The 16,989-nt window shown below is 32.2% G+C and overlaps 1 protein-coding gene across 1 annotated transcript; it reads right to left on the minus strand.

Annotated features, from left to right (window-relative positions):
* Positions 1-813: 813 nt before the first annotated feature.
* Positions 814-11,279, minus strand: LOC135625867 (uncharacterized). Its single transcript, XM_065130981.1, has 3 exons — positions 11,113-11,279; positions 2,039-2,143; positions 814-1,058 (listed from the first exon to the last, which is right to left on the minus strand). The coding sequence occupies exons 1-3, from the start codon at positions 11,179-11,181 to the stop codon at positions 1,017-1,019; spliced, it is 216 nt and encodes a 71-aa protein (XP_064987053.1). The 5' UTR covers positions 11,182-11,279; the 3' UTR covers positions 814-1,016.
* Positions 11,280-16,989: the final 5,710 nt, after the last annotated feature.

The raw sequence follows: 16,989 nt of genomic DNA on the forward strand, positions 1-16,989 counted from the left end.
CCAAAAGGAATTTTCTTTCCTCGCCGTCCTTGGAGAAAGAACGACGTTGCAGAGGCAATATTTTTACTGAAAGAGCTTATTCTGTACCCCTTCTGTTATTGGACTAGAATAGTGGAGCCCACTGGGTCCCAACGTGTGAAGATGAAGGTTGAACGTCGGGTATATCAAAGAAGGTGCATTTAAACACCGTAGATGTCGTGGGATCCAGGCATTGCAAGTGATACGCGTCGAGGCTCGGCAACGCACAGGCCGCGTAGTTTTCGCCACAAATACCGACGAATTAGTATCTAGCCAGTGGTACGTTCGACCACTGAAGCCATCGATATGATCAATCACACAGCAGGTGAGCGATTGGGTAGCTACCGGTTAGTGATAAGTATTTCCTATGAATTAACGACAATAACGATGGTTGTTAATATACATACATAAACATATAAACTAAAAACATATAAAAATTCTAATTTATTTAGAATCTAATTGAGAAAAAAGTATGACAAGATTGAGATATTTGAATTATCTAAGTCACATTCTACGTGTAGATATAAACAAAGTTAGACTTTTAAGAAAAACATATATATAAACAATAATAAGTCATTGTGAGCTAGAAGGGAACCTTCACATCTCTCACATTCTCATTTCATCTCACCTCAGCGGCTTCATTTCATTGTGATTTTTACTGCCCATAAGAAGCATTCTTTATGTCTTGTGATGGGAATGCAATTTGAGATCCTCACACCAACACATTGTGAAGCCATTGGTTGATATTTGTGCCGAGCATGAAGTGACTGAAACTAGCAAGCGAAAGAACTCCACTTAAACAACATAACAAAGTAAGATTCTACATTGCAATACACCTCACGGATATGTATGGGGTGTAATCGTACAGGATTTTAGTTAAAGTAATATATATAGTAGTAACTAGATCAAATGCAAAATCTTCGACTAAATACAATTTATAGATTGGTTACTTTGCACAACCCACCATTTTGAATCATAACAAAGGAAAATTTTAGGATCTAGTAACCTTTGTTGCCGCGTATCCGTGCTCTCATGTCAACCTGAAATTTCCATAAAACAAGTCATTTAAAATTCATAAGCAGGAAGGAGACATCTATCATCCAAAATAATGATTATGATAACTCAATTATACAGCTCCTGTCAAACAGCTATAGTAAGGGTACGAGATATATCACTGACTAATCCACCAAAATCACATCTTAGGGCAACTCTATAAACCCTAGGTTTTACTAACAGGTGGTGACTTGGTGTTTAGCAAGATTAAGGGACTCAGTATATGTAGATATGATGTTTCCTAAATCACCATTGAACTATGTCATTGGATATGGTGGGGTTGTTTTTCTTCACATTATAGCAAAAACTGTCCTAGTAACTGATTTTGCTTAGGAGAAATGTGTTCTGCATCAATATGATTGATACAGCAGAACAAGTCATATAGTTCAAATAAGAAAGAATATGAGGACCTTGCAGCCTACAAATAAACAACTTCCATGATCAATTATTAATAACCAATTTCCTTGATTGCCAGATGTAAAACAAAAGAATGAAAATCAAAATCATTTATCTAAAAAGCCTTCTAGATATGGAGTCCAACTTGTCAGTTGAGATGAATGGTGCTGTTGATTTTATGACTATTAGTCAAACCTGAAATTGATGCTCTAAAGTGATAGTCATGCACAAGGAAACTTTAAGCCATAGAACAACTTAGAGTCAACAACTAAGATTAATGAACAGACAGGCAGGTGTCACAATTTTAGCAAAATAACCATAGAGCTAAACTTCAACAACTTTAAACTAGAAAAATTACATAGACGAGGAGAAGATGAGGTGTGAACTTCTATTCATTATAGAAGAATTTAATTTAAGGTCAGCGAATGAATTTACTTGGTGGTCGTGCAAGTAATGCAAAAAATTGGACAACTTTATCGGTATATCAAATTTGAACTATCAGACATAATGATACAATTTCATTTTAGAATTTGAACTATTGAACAAGTATCAGGTTTCCAGTATAACATGCCTGGCCTCTCTTGCAGTTAAAGTATGTCTCCCTAAGGCCTACACATTCACTCGATATGGAAGGCACCTTTTCTCCAGCACATTCCCTGTATGATCGCTTATCAACCTGAATAATTCAACCCACACGAGAATAATTATTTGATATCAGAAAGATGGTCGAGTTAACAAACCAACAGCATATAGGCATCAAGTTCTTGAATACTAAAAATGATAGCCTATTGAGATCATGAAAATAAACAAGAATTCTTCTGTCTATTAAAACATCATATGAACATAGCAAAATGTTCTCTTTAACCTCAAATACTGCAAGCTTCTTTGAAATCTGGAAATCAGTTACCATTTCTCCACTACAAGACCATTTTTAGCCATGCAATTTTTCACTAAACTTTTGGTTCTAAATTAGAATGCCACTAAAGCAAGTCATGGACATGGTTCCTTAAAGCTTATATAAAGTCTCATCTCTGAGTTAAAAGAATGCATACCCACCTGATAACATTCATGTGAACACAACACATGTTAGCTTATTGAGCAGGATAACTTTGATGGAATCAGAACATCTAAAGACAACTTGCTTCTTTCCTAAGTATCGCTGTATAGTTTACTACAATGGTAAGAAAATTCATTATCAATACCACTCACATTTGAAGGGGAATACAAGTATAAGATTTCCAGGATACAATGTGTTAGCTTAATGAGCAGGATATCTTTGATGGAATCAGAACATCTAAAGACTGATGGACAATTTGCTTCTTTCCTAAGTACCGCTGTATAATTTACTAAAATTGGGAATACAAGTATAAGAGTTTGTTATCAACACCACTCACATTTGAAAGGGAATACAAGTGATGGAGAACCATCTAGTTTTACAAAGGATTTCAACAAATTTTATTCTAGGCAAAGAAATCAACAAAAAGTCAACTATTAGTTGGCCTAAAAATTCTAAGAGTTTTGCTGAAAATTAGAAAAAAGTCTTTAGGTTTTTCTAGGGACTCCTTTTGTATTAAGTGCACTCATTTACTATTTAAGTATCCTAGAAGTCATTTTGGATTTCTAAAAAATATACTAATTTTCTAGGAGATTACTTTTAGAAATCATTGTCTTCATTAATTGTACCATGGCTCCTAAACTCCTATAAATAGTGGAGATTGTCAATGGATCAACTACTTCAGATCTGAATGAAAATAGTGATTTAAATAAGCACTTGGGCGCTCACCTAAGCATTCGGACCAAACGAGGAGAGGCCCAAGCACCATGTGCGTGGACCAGGTAGCGCGCTTCAATGAAGCGCTGCCTCGCTCGCTCGAATCCAGGCGTCGAGCGCTCTTGGCGAGTGCCCAGTTCAAATAAGGCAACCGAACCGGACTTAAATTCTGGTTCGATTCAACAGTAGCTAACACAGTTACTTACCCTCAAAAGCGACACTTCACGCTCGCATGACCCCGAGCCAACCCTAGCGTTGCTTCTGCCTCTGCCGCCGATGTTTTCTGTCGTTGCCTCCACCGTAGACGCAGCGGACCAAGCCTTCCTCTGTCGCCAACGGGTGGGTCCGACAGCCTCGCAAGAGCCTGTAACTTCCTTCCGCCGCCACTCTATATGTAGTTCTTCAACTTGTTGAGGGAGAGGACCGTAGGTTCCTTCGCCATCGACGGACGCCCTTTGGAACTTTCATCGCTGTCGCTGCTGCTATCTGCAGCTTCCGTCGTTGCTGCTATCTGCAGCTTCTGCCACTGTTGTCGTTCGCAGTGCTGCCACAATTGTCTTAAACTAATCCTCCGCTGTTGCTACCAACTTCTCAACGCTGCCTCTCCTTCCCACTTTCCACTATCGATGACAACTTTATTCCTTTACTGTTAATAAATAGTTCTTTTCTCGCCCTCTAACTACTGTTAACAGTAAATAATATATTGTTAACAGTAGATTATTAATTACTGTACAAAGTAATCTTTATTTACTAGATTGATAATATAGATTTTAACACTACTAATCTTTGTTTATTTAAAATTATTATTAGGGTTTCAGGATAAATGACAAGTGTACAAAGCAATTCAGTAGATTCTTCAAAAAATTCAAGAAAGGATCCTGCATGGAAATACAATTATCTAAAGGATCCTAATGATCCTAATACAGTTACTTGCATCTTCTATAATAAAACTACTAGATGTGGTATTTTTCGTGCAAAAAAACATCTAGTAGGAAATTTCAAGAATGCATCAGCCTGCAAGAAGTGTCCACTTGATATAAAAGAAAAGCTGTTAGCTTATATGAATGAAAAAAAGATGCAAAAGAATAAATCTTATGAGATTTTACCAGAGAATAGTGTTAAACATATCAGAGATGATGATGATGATGATGATGATGATGATTCTGAAAGTGTCAATCTAAGTGGGAAAAAAATATGTGATAGAAAACGAAAAGAAGCATTGGTTGTTAAGAAGAGTAAAAAAGGATCGATGGACTTATATATGTCTCAAGGATCACAGAAGCAACAAGGGTAAGTAGGAGCAAAATTAAGACAAACAAATATAAGTGATGCTTGTGTAAGGAAACAAAAGGAAGAACAATTCAGCACATTGCTCGCTTCTTCTATCAGGTTGGCCTTCCCCTTAGTACAACTAGTTTAGATAGTTTTAAGGAGATGATTGAAACTGTTGGAAGATATGTTGCGGGATTAAGACCTCCAAGTTATTATGAGATGCGAATTCCATTATTGAAAAAAAAATTGGATTATATGAATAACTTATTAAAGGGTTATAAAGAATCATAGGTAAAACATGGTTACTCTATTACGTCAAATGTTTGGACCAATAGGCAACATAGGAGTATAATTAATTTTATGATTAATTATTCTTTAGGAACCATGTTTATGAAGTTAATAGATACATAATCTTTTGTGAAATATAAAGAAAAGGTATATGATTTGCTTGACAAGTTTGTGAAAGAAATTAGTGAACAAAATATCATACCAAGTTATAACTGACAATGGATGCAACTATGTATTAGCTAGTAAGATTTATCTTTTAAATTTATTAATTTATTAATTACTTTGTCTCCAGTTCAATGAAAGATGTATTAAACTCCTAAATTTTATCAATTTTGTTATTCTTTGTCTTAGGTAAATTACTTGAAACAAAAAAATAACACTTATATTGAACTCCATGTGCGGCATATTACATTTATTTAATGTTGGAGAATTTTTAAAAAATTTCTGAAATTAAGAAAATTTTAGAAAGGGTAATATTTATTGTTGGATTTCTCTATAATCATATTGGGGCTTTGAATATGATGAGAGAATTCACAAGCAACAAGAAATTAGTGAGATATGGTGTCACCCGATTTGTTACTTCCTTTTTGACATCACAGAGTATGCATCGTAAAAAACATAACCTGAGAAATATATTTACCTCGGAGAAATAAATGACAAGCAAATGGGCAAAAGAAGCGAAAGGCAAGAGGGCTAATGATTTCATCTTAATGTCATCCTTTTGAAATCTTATAGTTTATATATTAAAAGTAATGGGCCCTTTTGTTCGTGTCCTTCAATTAATGAATAATGAAAACAAGCCTGCAATAGAATATATTTATGAGACTGGATAGAACAAAGAAGACGATTCAAAGGTCTTTTAATGAAAATGAAGAAAAGTATAAGAAAATATTTGTAATCATTGACGATAGATGGAATTGTCAACTTCATCGTCAATTATATGCAGCGGGACATTATGTGAACCTATAAGATCACCTCCGTTGGGTTTGATGCAAAAGTTCTAAATGAGTTATATTAGTGCATTGCAAGATTAGTTCCAAGTCTTGATATACAAGATACGATCATACATAAATTATCTTCATATAAGAATACCGATGGTTTTTTTAGAATTTCAATGGCAGTTCCAACTAGGACAACTACATCCCTAAGTATTAATAAATTAATATAATTAATTTTATCAATAGTATGTTATTATGTTATTGCTAATAATAAAATAAATTTTGTAGCTGAATGGTAGAGTCTATTTGAAAATTTCATCCTAAACTTGTAACAATTTGCTATCAAAATTTTTAGTTTGACATATAGTACTAATGGGTTGTGAGCGAAACTGAAGTGTCTTTGAGCATGTAAGGGTTATAGAATAATTTTGTTTCAATTAATGTATTATTTTTTAGATAGATGTATTAATATGTTTTCAAATTATATGACATGACAAATTCACTCAAAAAGAAGAAATTGGTTGGAGCATCAACGATTACATGATCTTATTTATATAAAGTATAATCAAGCATTAAAGGCTTGTCATGATTTACGAAATAGAATTGATCCAATCTCATTACAAGACATTGATTCAAATAAGTGGTTGGTGGGAGAAATAAGTGCAAATTTACAAGATGCCAAAGACGAGCTTATATTTGAAGATGACAGCATGACATGGAGAGATGTGGTAAGAGCTTCAGGTGTTAGATAATTATAAACATATACAAGACAGACGACGAAAGGAAAAACGAGTGCAAAAGCATCAGGCTCATCTCCTACTATTATTAAAAAGGATAAAACATATTTTGATAAAGAAAAACAAGAGAAAGAGAAGGATAATGATACACTTGAAAATGACGATGTTGAATATAATGATAAATGAATTTTATGTAAAACTTTATTATTTTGAGTCTTTTGATATTTTTGTTATTAGAAGATGGATAATATGATTTGGTACTTCAGATATTTTTAATTTAATGTCATATTTTTATTTAAATAATCATATTTATCAATTATATTATATATTTTTATATTTTTTTATATTTCAGAGCGCCTTGCTTCGCCCGAATGAGCGTCTATCGCTTTTTAAATCACTGGTCTCTTACTCTCCTCTCTTATCTCACACTTCACTTTCTTCCTCTTCCCCTCTCTTTCTCTCTCCTTCCCTACTCTATTGTATATTAGTTTGGTATCAGAGCCCATCCAGAAACCTGTCCTATACCCCATTAGGTTCCAACTAGTAGCAAAAGTTTCAATTAACACTAAAAAATCCTTGCACCTCTAACATCAATCCCTTACGTGTGGAATTAGACTTTGGGATAACTATCTCTACAGAAACGGTGGACCACATAGCTCTCAGTGATGGGTAAATTTTTGAAAACTTTACTAATATTTTTGTCCAAAAGAAAAAAATCGCATATTTCATTAAATTGTGGTTTTCATTGCTTCTCCCCTTTAGTTTTTCCTCTTTCTTTTTCTATTTATTATCCTCTCTCTCCCCTTTAGCTACAACTACAATACCACTAAAATTTGAACCCTTAAAAGTTGTCCCAAAAAAAATTAACCAAAACAAAAAGTGAGAAAAAAAAAGCTGATGAATTCCCATAACCTATTAGAAATTCATAAACCTGAGTAATTGGGCCAACAAGTTCAGTTTGCTGACAATATAGGGAAATGGCTAGAAGAGTCAAAGTGGATATGTCGGACTTTAATGGTAGGTTGAAACCAAATGTATTTGTTAACTAGTATGATAGCATGGAAGACTACTTTGAGTGGTATGGAATGATTAATATTAAACATGTATGATTTGCAAAAATAAAACTAGTAGTCCGTCAGGAAATATTGGCAACATATCCAACGTAGTCTTGAACACCATTGAGAGCTACCCATCACTTAATAGAAAGTCATGAAATAAAATCTTAAGAAAAAATATTTACCAACCTACTTCTGAAGCCAACTATTAAACAACAATTAAACCTTAAACACTTGAATTCTAGTGTGGCATAGTATTTGGCCTGATTTGATAAACTTTTACTTAGGTGTGAAATAGAAGATGGCCAAATCATCATTGTCCGAAGATTTGTTGATGGGTTGAGGTTTGACATCCAACGAGAAGTCTCCCTTAGTTTTCCTAACACCATGGAGGAAGCTTCCCAAAGAGCCCTTGAGATTGAGAAGTACATTAAACTTTATCCAATTCGTCAAGCATCTTCTTAGACTCCCAACAATAGAACTATTACCCAATCTACCCTAAGTAGTGGCTTTGTCAAGTCAAAAATCTCCACTACTAACAACAATCCTGGCTCAACCATAAATCGTCCAACTTGTTCAACTACTGGTTCTCAAACTAATTCGTCTTCAATCCAGCATCATTATTGCCATAATAGAAGTCACATTACCTCTTGTTGTCCTCAACGTACCTTTACCTTAAAACAAAAACCAAAGAATCAAATCGAGGAAGTAGACCAAGTAGTTGAACACGAAGCCTACGCAGGTAACAAAAACAAACTAGAAATTGAAGATGCCCATGTTAATGTTGTCTGCATTATTCTCTCTACTGCTAGTGATTCCAATGAATGGAAGAGGACAAGTATCTTCTATACTTTTATCCAAAACGAGAAAAGAAATTGTAAATTGGTCATTGATGAGGGTAGCACTATGAACGTAGTCTCAAAATCTACTATCAAGAGACTAAACCTCACGGTAAAATCATATCCGACCCCATGCGAAGTAGCCTAGGTTGATAAAACCACTTTACCCATGACCGAGAAATACCTACTTGACTAGTACCAATCAAAATGAGCGATTACCAGGATGAGATTTACTATGACGTCCTATTAATGGACGTTGCCCATATTCTTTTAGGTCGGTCTTGGCTATATGACCTTGATGTTACCAATCATGAAAGAGAAAATACCTATGCCTTTTCGTACAAAGGCAAAAACATCATCCTGAGACCAAAACTATCAAAACAGGTTAAATCAAGAACTCCTAAGTCTCTTCCATAAGCCCTAACCACCAAGGGACTCCACTTACTGGATCCTAAATATTTTGAAATAAAGAGCCTAAACAACAAATTTTGTGTAGCTATCATTGCTAGAGAAATTCCCTTGCACTATTCCTGACCTAACTCCTAAAGTTAAGTCATTATTAGATGAATTTTCTAATGTCATACCCCCGGAATTACCTAGTGAGCGCCACCCTTACGAGAAATCCAACATGCCATTAACATTCTCCAACGATCACAGCTCCTAATCTCCCACATTATAGAATGAATCCTAAGGAGAGAGTCGAGTTAAACAAACAAGTTGAAAAACTTTTGGCTAAAGGCTTTATATGACAGAGCCTCAGTCCTTACACCATCCCTACCTTTTTAACCCCTAAGAAAGATAGATCATAAAGGATATATGTGGATAGTCGAGCGATCAACAAAATAACAATCAAATATCGCTTCCCGATTTGATGACAGATGTTGGTAGGTGGGATGCTTGAACATTAAGAAATTGACTCATTTCAAAAATAGTTTAGAACTATGCCTGATCAAAACTTTACCATGCAATCCCAAGTAAAACCTCCAGCACTGATCTATTAATGATATTACCATGTCATGTCCAGGTTCCTAGTTTCTGTATGAATTAATCTTTATTATTAAAATATAAAACAATAAAAATGTGACATAATAATCTTAGCTTAGAGATATTACCCAAGTGTTTTCTAGAAGCACAAAGAGATTTATTCCAGTGTAGTATACAACTTGACATGTTACTCAATACGGACAAAGTTATTTCAATTCAAGTATTCAACTGTGATTGACTTTTGCAATCTAGAAAACTAAAAAAGGCATACCCAGTACACGAGGCTCCCGCCATTGCGGGGGGTCTAGGGAGTGTCAATGTACGCAGCTTTACCTTTAAATATTTAAGGAGGTTGTTTTCGTGACTCGAATCCTAATCTCCCAAGTCACAAAGGGTGAACATCCGTGTATGCAGTTACCTTTAAATATTTAAAAGGCTGTTTCCATGTACGCAGCCTCACCTTTAAATCTAGAAAGCTAGATAGGTTTTTTTACAAATAAGAATATCTGTTGAACATTACAGTGGTGTAGAAACAAATTTTGCAACAAAACTTTCCAGTCACTCATTCTTTGATCTTAATTATTTGATTGTACAGCTTTGTTAAGTAGACAGACATGCATACTTATTAAAATTGCTAATAGGTCATTTATGAGCTCACAAGTTTAAAAACTGATACATTCAAATATAATCTTATAAGCTACTGCTTCATTAAACTTTTATTTATCTATTTTTCTTATGGTTATGTCATGTAATTAAACTCACCAACTGCACTTTCTAAATAGTCATATTATTTATATGCATGCTTTGCCCATTAATGGTCTCTGGGAAGCAGGATATGTGTCTGACATCTTATAACACATAATATTGCTTTGAATTCCTAGACCTTGGCATGCAACAAATTCCAGCATAATCATAAAAAACAAGTTGGGAAACATCAATGTCAGAGATCTATAGTGTAAATCATTTTGTTCTAACCACAGTAGCTCAAATAGGAACGCTGATTTTATTTGTCGGATTCTAAATATCTACCTCAAACTGCAACTTCCCCTTAGTACTACAAGAATCACCATATGTTTCCAAAATCAACAACCTATAATTGGATTTTGAGTGCATCCACAAAATCCCCAACAATGAGATTAGAAGGGACAGTTTCATCAAGACTAAATCTTACCCTAGTTCACAAAGCATTACCTTTCTAGTATTCTGCCTAGAAAATTTTAGAACCAATGTCGAACAATAAATCAGATAGAAGACTCTGCTATTTAGATGAAGTCTTAACACCTTGCAAATTTGCAACTTTAATCAACCAAAACCAACTTTCCACCGGAATCTTCAATCTTAGCCTCTTGGTTCAACGGGGTCAAAATGAAATTCACGACCCTTTGTGTATAATCCTATGAAATCACTTGCTGTGAACACAATACAGATAGATGACTTAGCAAACTTCATAGGAACCCAATTTAAAGATTAAACCCCCTCCTTCAGGGTTCAAGCACATAACACGAGGCTACCTTTTTCTTCCCCCTCTTCAAGATCGAACTTTGAAAGAACTCGAACAATGTCCAGAACAGTAATAGACGGTAAAAAAATATCGACCACGAATAACAAAGGGCGGATTCAAGCGCTTTACCCTTTTCCTTTTTCTTCCCTGTTGATGTGACCTCGGGTGTTGCATCTTCTTAGCAAGGCGCCCTTTTATGCCAAAAATAAAAGCAAATCCAAGGAAAAACCGAGGTAGGGTTTTGATCCAGATGGACACACCTTAACGCAATCGGATTCGCTGAGGCATTTGACGAGCTCCATCGCGAGGCCTTTGCAGGACTTGGCCATCGCCGCTTCGCTTGTTATGGGCAGGTAGAGGGCATCTTCCACGATCGTCGTACGTATCAGCTGCCCAGCCCTTGCGGGTGCAATCACCGTCGGTCAGTATATTTCATCTTTTAGAACCACTTTTCAAAACAGTATATATATATATATATATACTATTTTCAAACAGTATCTCTAATTTGAAAAATGTTTAGATTGCTAAAAAAAATTATTTTTGGCCTGTTATAATATCTTGCTTACCACAATAAAATTATTGTAAAACCTATTTAAAAATAATATAAATGAATCAAATAAAATCAAAATATATTATAAACTATTTGATATATCATGTTATGATTCAAATATGTATTTATAATAGTCCAAGAATAACATTACCTAGATAGAAATGAAAATTTAATTTATTATAATATTTTTATCATAATAATAAAAATATTATAAAACTTATTCGAAAATATTGTAAATGATCTAAATGGACTCGTAACCTTAACTAAACCAACTACAAACATAAAAAATATAATATCGTAATGATCTATGAGTAATATTACTTATAGTGTTTTTTAATAATATTTATAATATTTTTATTATCTCAATAAAAATAATATAAACGGGTCAAATGAAAAGTACTATAACAATTTAAAACTAGAAAAAAAAAAAGTAGGTGAGAAAACTTAACTAAAATTTTTTTAAAAGATATTTTGGGTATTTTTAAAATTAAAAACACTGTTTGAGAAAAAGCAAAAAGGGGTATCGATTAGAAAATACCCAAATTTTAGGTATTTTATAGAAAAATCAGCTACGTTCCAAAAATTACTTTGAGGGTGGACATGTTGGCGCTTCGGATGAACGTAAATCTCTAATCATCAAACTCTAATGAGATTAATATAGTATTGGAACATTTGAATACATCTAATACTATAAGATTTATCGGTTATTGCATATTAGACAACGAATTCAAAATCAATCTTAATTCGTAAATCGATTATAAGTTTGATATTAAAGAGTAAATAAAATTAATAGGTCCTACGAAGCTATCTCGGAAGCCTTATTTAACTTAAGTGTAGAAAAATTAGAAACGATGATAAAGAATTATAATGATTTGAGGATATTTTATAATAGGATTTAGTAATCTCCATGAATAAATGAGCGATAATTCATGAAAACATTTATGCAAAATCATTAGATATTACTTGGATATAAAAGGTTAATTGAATCATCAGATATTGTAGTTAATGTCATTATATGTTGTGTCGATAAGGTGAGACACTTAATTGATGTGTTGAAAGGTCATATGTGAGATCACACTTATCATCACCTAAATTGACTAAAATCACATTATCATTTCATTACTTTTCTTTCTCTTTCTGCATGTATTTTTCATTATTGTTTCTTTTATATATTTTTCTTATTGATATATTTAAGTTAGTTGATTTAAATTTGTTGTTGAGTGTCAAATTTCCAATACACTTACAAAAGACAAATGTAAATATAGTCTATAAATTCATCCTTTACAAGAACACATCACTATGTATTCAAAAAAGAATATATTTTTTGAGATAATAAAATCTGTAATTCAGAAATGATTCATATATATCTATAGTGACCTCACATTACTGTTTTGCACATACTACTTTGCATAATTACTTCTAGAAAAAGTGATCTTGAATCTTCTTTGTGATCCATCATATCTGATTTTGAAGTAGTATAAGTGATTAATCTCTGAGAGAAACCTGATAATATACATAACACAGATCCAATTAAATTTGATCTCAAACAAAGTTAAGTTTGTAATGGACCTCCTATACCTGCAAAACATATCATTGGATGTGTATTGTCCAATTTCAGTGAAACCACCTACATAACAATATTAATTGGATGAATCTTAAGTTCTTATTGAATATACATAACAATAGATTAATCACCATATTGCAATAGTGAAATAGTGAGAACATATCAAACGGACATGTACTAAAGAGGTAACTATGGAATTTTCAATATTACTCTAGTAACACTCGATCATAATGGATGGTCGATCTTGAAAATGATAAAAAAAAAAAAAAAAAAAACAGCCAGGGAAATTTCACATAGTATTTGACCACACAAGAATAATGAAAAATTACTTATTGAGGGAAGCGATTGCATCTCCCCTTAGTGAATCTTGACTGGTTTATCAAGTCTTGAGTAAGGATGGGATTCATTGTATTGAAATATACACTAACACTTGAAAATATATATAGGAGCGAATTCCTTAAAAAAAAAATACCCACATTTTGGGTATTTTCCAATCGGCACCCCTGCTTTTGTTTTTTTTCTAAATTATGTCTCTAATTAAAAAAATACAAAATAGCCCTTCAAAAATTTTTCACCTGTTATAATATTTTGACATATTATAATATTTTGGTCACCATAATAAAAACAAACCCTACTTGCAAACATTATAAACTGACCAAATGGAATCAAAACATGCTAGAAACTATTTGATATATCATACTATAATTCAAATATATATTTATAATAGTAAAGAAACAACATCTTAAATAGAAATAAAAATTAGTTTATTATGACCAACATAATAAAAACACTATAAAACCCAAGAATTGAAATATCGTTTCGTATCAGAGTTTCGACATTCGCTCGATACAGTACAGTACTACTATATACTGAACGATATATCATTCGATATATATATATATATATATATATATATATATATATATATATATATATATATATAATAAAATAAAAATTTGACGACGTCGTCTCTCTTCTCTCTAAGTGAGGCGACATCGTAAAAAAAATGAGATGCTGTCACCTCGACAACGTCTCATATATATATATATATATATATATATATATATATATATATATATATATATATATATATATATATATATATATATATATATATATATATATATATATATATATATATATATATATATATATATATATATATATATCGTCCGATAAATGGTAGTCCACGTACCGTTAGTATCGAACAGTATTATTCAAAATTGAAATTGATAAAACCTATTCGAAAGTGTTGTAAATGATTCAAGTGGACTCCTAACTTCAATCAAACTTACTACAAACTTAAAAATAGAGTATCATAATGAACAACTAAAAAGAAATAGGATGATATCACCTATCATATTTTTCAATAGCATTTATAGTATTTTCAGTATCTCAATAAAAAATATTATAAATATTCTTAAAAATATTATACATGAGTCCAATGAAAACACTGTAATAGTTTAAAATTGATAAAAAAAATAAGTAAAGTTTTTTTAGTGTCAAATATATATTTCTCTTACAAAAGACAAATGCAATATGATCCACAAGTTCAATTCTTTATGGCCAACATCCTTATTCTTCATAAATTGTCAACATTCTTTACAAGAACACATCATTATGTATTTTAAAAAATTATTATAAGAAAATAAAATTTGTATTTCACATAAGATCCAGATATATCTGTAATGACGTCATATTTGTATCTAGGATGTATAGAATTACATCTTGAATCTTTTTTTATGTCCATCATATATGATTGTGAAGTACTACAAGTGATCAAGATAAACTTGATAATATATGTAACACTGATCCTATTGAATTCAACCTCAAACAAAATCAAATTTGTATTGGATTTCTGATATCTACAAAACATCTCCTTGAATTTGTATTGTCTCATATCAAAGATAAGTTAGGTTTAGGAAGAAAGAAGAAAATGCTAGCCTCCATCTCATTGGATACGAAGTCCTTCTTGATTTTACAGAAAAATAGATTGATAACTATAATCACCATATTGTCATAATAAAAATAGATCAAACTGGCATATAACAAAGAGATACATGAAAAGAAGTCAATAAACCAACAAAAAAAAATTATGAAATCACTAGGACAAATAAATTAATTCAAAAAATATTAGATAATGAAGTGTTATTAAGTAGATAATGCTCCCTATGGTCACTAATTATTAATGAAATAAGGAATACATAATGAAGAGAAAAAAGATAAGTAATTAATGAATACAACCTATAATGAAATAAGGTCTACCTAATGTTTCGGGTAAAAAAAATATAGATTAGTCGGTCCCTATTGTCACTAATGATTTAATGAAATAAGTGATACTTAATGCGGAGAAAAAAAAGATAATTCATGAGTATAACCTATAATGAAATTAGATCATTCTAATGTTCTAAGTAAGAAATTCTTTGGATTGATTAGTTCTTATGATCACCGATAATTTAATAAAATAAAAGACATCGTAAAAAGAAAATAAATAATTCATTAGTACAATCTATAATAAACTAAGACATGGTTAATATTCTCTGAATTGGTCAATTAAGTATCTATTAGTATTAAAACCTATTGGTAAGATCATGATAAAGTTGGACTTGAGAAAAGATATAAGTCCTTTTTTTTTATATAAAATACTCATATTTTAAATATTTCTCAATTGTTGCCACTCCTTTTTGGGTTTTTTTTTCAAACAATGCTCCTAACTTAAAAAATATCCAAAAATCCTGCCAAAATTTTTACTTGTTTTACTGTTTCGGTCACCACAATAAAAAAAAATTATATAAGACCTACCTGAGAACATTATCAATGAGCCATATAGAATTAAAAAATACCAAAAATTTGATGAAAAAAGTTTTAGGGGTATTCTGAATATTCTTTAAATTAGAGGTACTATTTACAAAAAAAAAAAAAAAAAGTAAAGGAGGTGTCGATCGAGAAATATCCAAAATGTAGATATTTTCTAGAAAAATCACCCAATTATATTTATACCCTTACAATCAAATTTTGTTTTATCAAAAAATTTACATTATTTTTTTAAAAAATATTTTTTATTTTTTATTTTTTTTCCTCACTTAGAAGACCTTGTGTGGATTATATAAGAGAAGTGTGGAAAAGAAAAAGTCAACTTGTCGAAAAAGAAATTTTAAGAGGAAAATAAATGATAAAAAAGAATCCAATAAATTTTATATTATATATTAAATTCTAAAAAGAAAGAAAATAAAAAGGGATGGATAAACGATAAGCTGACGGAATGGTGTTCGTATATCCTCGCAGGTCATCGGCGATGGGTAGAGCCAAAATTTGACCCCTCCCTTTACCCCGTCTTGCTTGGATCTCAAAGTTATGACTAATTGAGGAGTGCAAGTATCGGAGGAATCACGATCAACGAGCAGGGATCGGCGAAGAAGATCACTGGGGCTTGTTCCTACGCCGAGCTGTTTCATTGATCTCTTTGCCGATTCTCTTCAAGATTTCGACTTTGGTATCTCGTGATCTTTTAGCTGTAGTTCTGTATATTTAGGTTTGATTCAATCTCATGGTTTTGCTCCTTCACTAAAAAATTATCCTTGATGACTATTTCCTAGTAGAAGTGACTATGAACTTTGTGTTCCTGCTTTTCATTATCAGCAAGGGGAACCGCTGAACTCCACGCCAAAAGCTTATAAAGGTCACTGCTAATGTTAGGTTCAGAACAAATCTAAACTTCTCTTCAAGAGGGACATGTTGATGAACTTATGCGGTGTGACTGATATCCATGGATGTAGGTCAATTAACATTGACCTACATCCATGGATATATTAAATGTCTTAGGAAGATATTTTTAGGCAAACTATAAGCCCAAACTATTTAATTGAGTATGGACTTAAACCCAAAACAAACACTTAGGTTTTCCTTGTGGTGCTTATTGTGGTGTTTCTGACTTCAAAGCCCAGACCCTTATTTATAGTTCCAATAGGAGATAACAAGCCTGATTTTTCCGATGTGGGACTATGGGACTTGCCAAACTAACAA

Source organism: Musa acuminata, chromosome BXJ2-10 (genome assembly GCF_036884655.1).
Source record: "Musa acuminata AAA Group cultivar baxijiao chromosome BXJ2-10, Cavendish_Baxijiao_AAA, whole genome shotgun sequence".
Taxonomy (NCBI): domain Eukaryota; kingdom Viridiplantae; phylum Streptophyta; class Magnoliopsida; order Zingiberales; family Musaceae; genus Musa; species Musa acuminata.

Coding starts and splice junctions, on each gene's coding strand:
- LOC135625867 (XM_065130981.1), bottom strand. CDS start 11,181: ATGGCCAAGTCCTGCAAAGGCCTCGCGATGGAGCTCGTCAAATGCCTC. Junction 2,144..11,112: donor GCGAATCCGATTGCGTTAAG/GTGTGTCCATCT, acceptor TGAATTATTCAG/GTTGATAAGCGATCATACAG. Junction 1,059..2,038: donor TTAACTGCAAGAGAGGCCAG/GCATGTTATACT, acceptor TGGAAATTTCAG/GTTGACATGAGAGCACGGAT.